At 68.3% G+C, this 3,004-nt stretch overlaps 1 protein-coding gene across 1 annotated transcript in view; it reads right to left on the bottom strand.

The window, feature by feature from the left end:
• Positions 1–2,094, bottom strand: part of TALDO1 (transaldolase 1) — an 8,143-nt gene extending 6,049 nt beyond the window's left edge. Inside the window, exon 1 of the mRNA XM_059397811.1 lies at positions 1,942–2,094. Coding sequence (XP_059253794.1) covers positions 1,942–2,038 — 97 coding nt within the window. The 5' untranslated portion in view covers positions 2,039–2,094. The remainder of the gene's footprint in view (positions 1–1,941) is intronic.
• Positions 2,095–3,004: the final 910 nt, after the last annotated feature.

Raw genomic sequence — 3,004 nt, 5'->3', positions numbered from 1 at the left:
CCTCTGCCCCCCACCCCACCCTCTCTCTAAAATTTAAAAAAAAAATCTAAAGAAAGATTTTTATTTTAGATGGGGGGGTGGGGCGGGGGCAGAGGGAGAGAGACTCTCAGGCAGACCCCCTCCTGGGAGTGGAGCCCGACCCAGGGCTCGACCTCACCACCCTGAGATCATGGCCTGAGCTGAAATCAAGAGCTTGCCGCTTAACCGACTGAGCCACCTGGGCACACCTCAGCCCAGGACTTGATGTCAGGGTCAGGAGTTGAGGCCTCGTGAGTGCTCCACACTGGGCAGGGAGCCTGGAAGGAAGGCAGAGGGGAAGCGAGGAGAAAGAGAATGTTCCGATGAGGTTTATGCAGCTCAAAACTCACGGAGGGAGGCACTGAAGGGAGTTTTGTGACATGGAAGTAGGCCTTGAGGCGCCTGGGGGGCTCAGCGGGTTAAGCCTCTGTCTTCAGCTCAGGTCATGATCTCGGGGTCCTGGGGTTGAGCCCCGCATCGGGCTCTCTGCTCAGCGGGGAGCCTGCTTCCCCACCCCCGCCTGCCGCTCTGCCTACTTGCGATCTCCCTGTCAAGTAAATAAATAAAATCTTAAAAAAAAAAAAAAAAAAAAAGCAGAATTTGATTAAAAAAAAAAGGTAGGCCTTGACAAGCATGACTTTTGAGAAACTTAACGGAACTAGTGCTCAGCCAGGGTCAACAGACGGGCTTCAGGGTTCAGGCCCGGACGTATGGAAGCCAACCGCTGCGGCGCAGGGTGGGCTGTGCTGGGGGGAGCACCGGTGAATCTGGCTGCGTTTTCACAGCGGCCTGTGACCCAGCCCTCAGCCCCTGCAAAGGTAAGAACCTTCAGGCCATACATGACCACAAACCAGATGCCATCTGCAAGTATGCCATGTTCAGGGCTATACGGTGTCAAGCACTGGGCCTTCTCAAGGCTGCCAGTGTTCACGACAAAGAAACGTGGGCTGCGGTATTTCTGAAAAGGGGGGGGAAGAGCAAGTGCTGCCCCCAGGCCCCTCTGCGGGGAAGCGGCAGGAAAGACAGACCCAGGCTCTGTCCGCGAAGACAGAAATCGAGTCTAAGTGTTAAGCAGGGAAGCAGCACACTCTGCCCTACTCAGGTCGGCGCCCGGAGGTCTGGAGGAAAGGGCAGGGTGAGCAGGGGCGCCCCGGGAGCCGGCCGTTTGGGGGCGTCTGCCGGCCTCCAGGCGCATCAGGCCCCGCGGAAAGCGGGCGCTGACTCTGCGGGTCACCAGGGAGGAGCCACCCGCTTTCCCCAGCGCCGGGAGAAAGCAGGAAAGAGCGGAAGTCGGTCCTCCCGCCCTCACCCCGCGCAGCCCTTCCCGGTTTCCTGAAAATCTGGTTTGCTCGCGGCCGAGCGGGACCCAGGCCGGTTCGGGGCCTCCCCGCTTCCCTCCCGCCAACGCGATTCGGAGCCGCGAGAGCCCCCGGCCCCCGGCACGGGAACTCCGCGGTGCTCGAGCGCGGGGTCCGGCCCGCGCGACTCCACGGCCCCGGCCGGTGGACGCGCCCAGGGCCGCCCCCCAAGCCCGGGGCGGGCCGCAGCGGGTGTGCAACAGGCGACTGCGGGGCCCGGCCCGCCAGTCCCGGCCCTTCCGCGCCCGGGGCTCCCGCGAGTCCCGCTCGGCGGCCCACGGCGGCGGCCCCGGGAGGCGTGGACGAGCGGTCGGGGCCGCCCCGAGTCCCTCCGGGGCCGCCCCGAGTCCCTCCGGAGCGCGGACCCCCGAAGCTCCCCCAGGGCTCTCCAGCGGCCCGGACGCAGCGCCCCGCCTCGCCCCTGCCCCTTCCGCGGCCCGCAGGCCCTGCGCTCCCGCCTGCCCCGCCCGGCCCGCGCGCCCCGGGGACCCCGGGGACCCCGGACGCCCCCTCCCCCCACCCGCGGCGGCGCGCGTCCCGGAGCTCGGGGTCCCGCGCGCCTCACCGTGGAAGTCGCCCGTGTCGGCCACCACGGTGGTGAACTGCTTGAGCTGGTCCAGCGCGCTCTCCATCCTCTGCCGCTTCACCGGGGAGCCCGACATGGCCCAGCCGACCCCGAGCGCCGCGGCCCACAATGCCCCGCGGCCCGCTCCGCGCCAGCCAGTCGGAGAGCGGCGCGGGAGGGCGGGGCCGACGCGCTTCCGCCCCCGGGCGGCGCCCCGCCTCGGTGACGGCGCCCCGCCCCGCGGCCACGCCCCGCCCCGGAGACGGCGCCCCGCCCCGCGGCCCCGCCCCGCCCCCGCGGCCACGCCCCCGCCCGGGCCCGACCCTCGGGGAGGCCGCATCTCGGCGTCCGTGCGCTCCTCCCCCAGCCCCGCGTCCTCCGACCGGAGTCCCCTTCCCGCCTGCAGCTGGGCCCCCAAGGGACACGCCCCCTCAGGAAGGCGCTCCCCGACCCATGCGCCCCCAGAAATGAGCTTCCGGAGCGAGGCGCCCCTGCACGGTGTGTTCCCCGGAGTGACTGGACCCTGGAGTGACGACCCCTCCGGGGCGTCCGGTCCCCACGGGCCGCCCCGCCCAGAAAGGGACAGGCCGAGGGGCGCCTGGGTGGCTCGGTGGGTTAAAGCCTCTGCCTTCGGCTCGGGTCATGATCTCAGGGTCCTGGGATCGAGCCCCGCATCGGGCTCTCTGCTCGGCGGGGAGCCTGCTTCCCTCCACCCCCCCCCCCCCCCCCCCCCCCCCCCCTTTGATCTCCGTCTGTCAAATGAATAAATAAAATCTTTTTTTTTAAGGGACAGGCGGGGCTGGGGGTGCAGGGAGACAGATATGGGGCTCCGTGGTCGGGCTCCCAGAGCGCCCTGTACGTGGAGGCGGGAGGGAACCCGCGGCAGGGAGCGCTGCGGCCCGCCCTGCCCCAGCTGCCTGAGCAGGGCCTACCTTGGGGCCAGCACCTGTGGTCAGCGGAAAACAACCAGGTCCTGAAAAGAAAGAAGCCAAGGAGATGTCATCACAGCCCTGCTGGCCAGGGCGGCCCTGGAGGAGTCGGGAGGTCGAAGGTCCCTGGTAAC

Source organism: Mustela nigripes, chromosome 1 (assembly GCF_022355385.1).
Source record: "Mustela nigripes isolate SB6536 chromosome 1, MUSNIG.SB6536, whole genome shotgun sequence".
Lineage (NCBI taxonomy): Eukaryota > Metazoa > Chordata > Mammalia > Carnivora > Mustelidae > Mustela > Mustela nigripes.
This window is presented reverse-complemented; position numbering and strand designations above follow the sequence as displayed.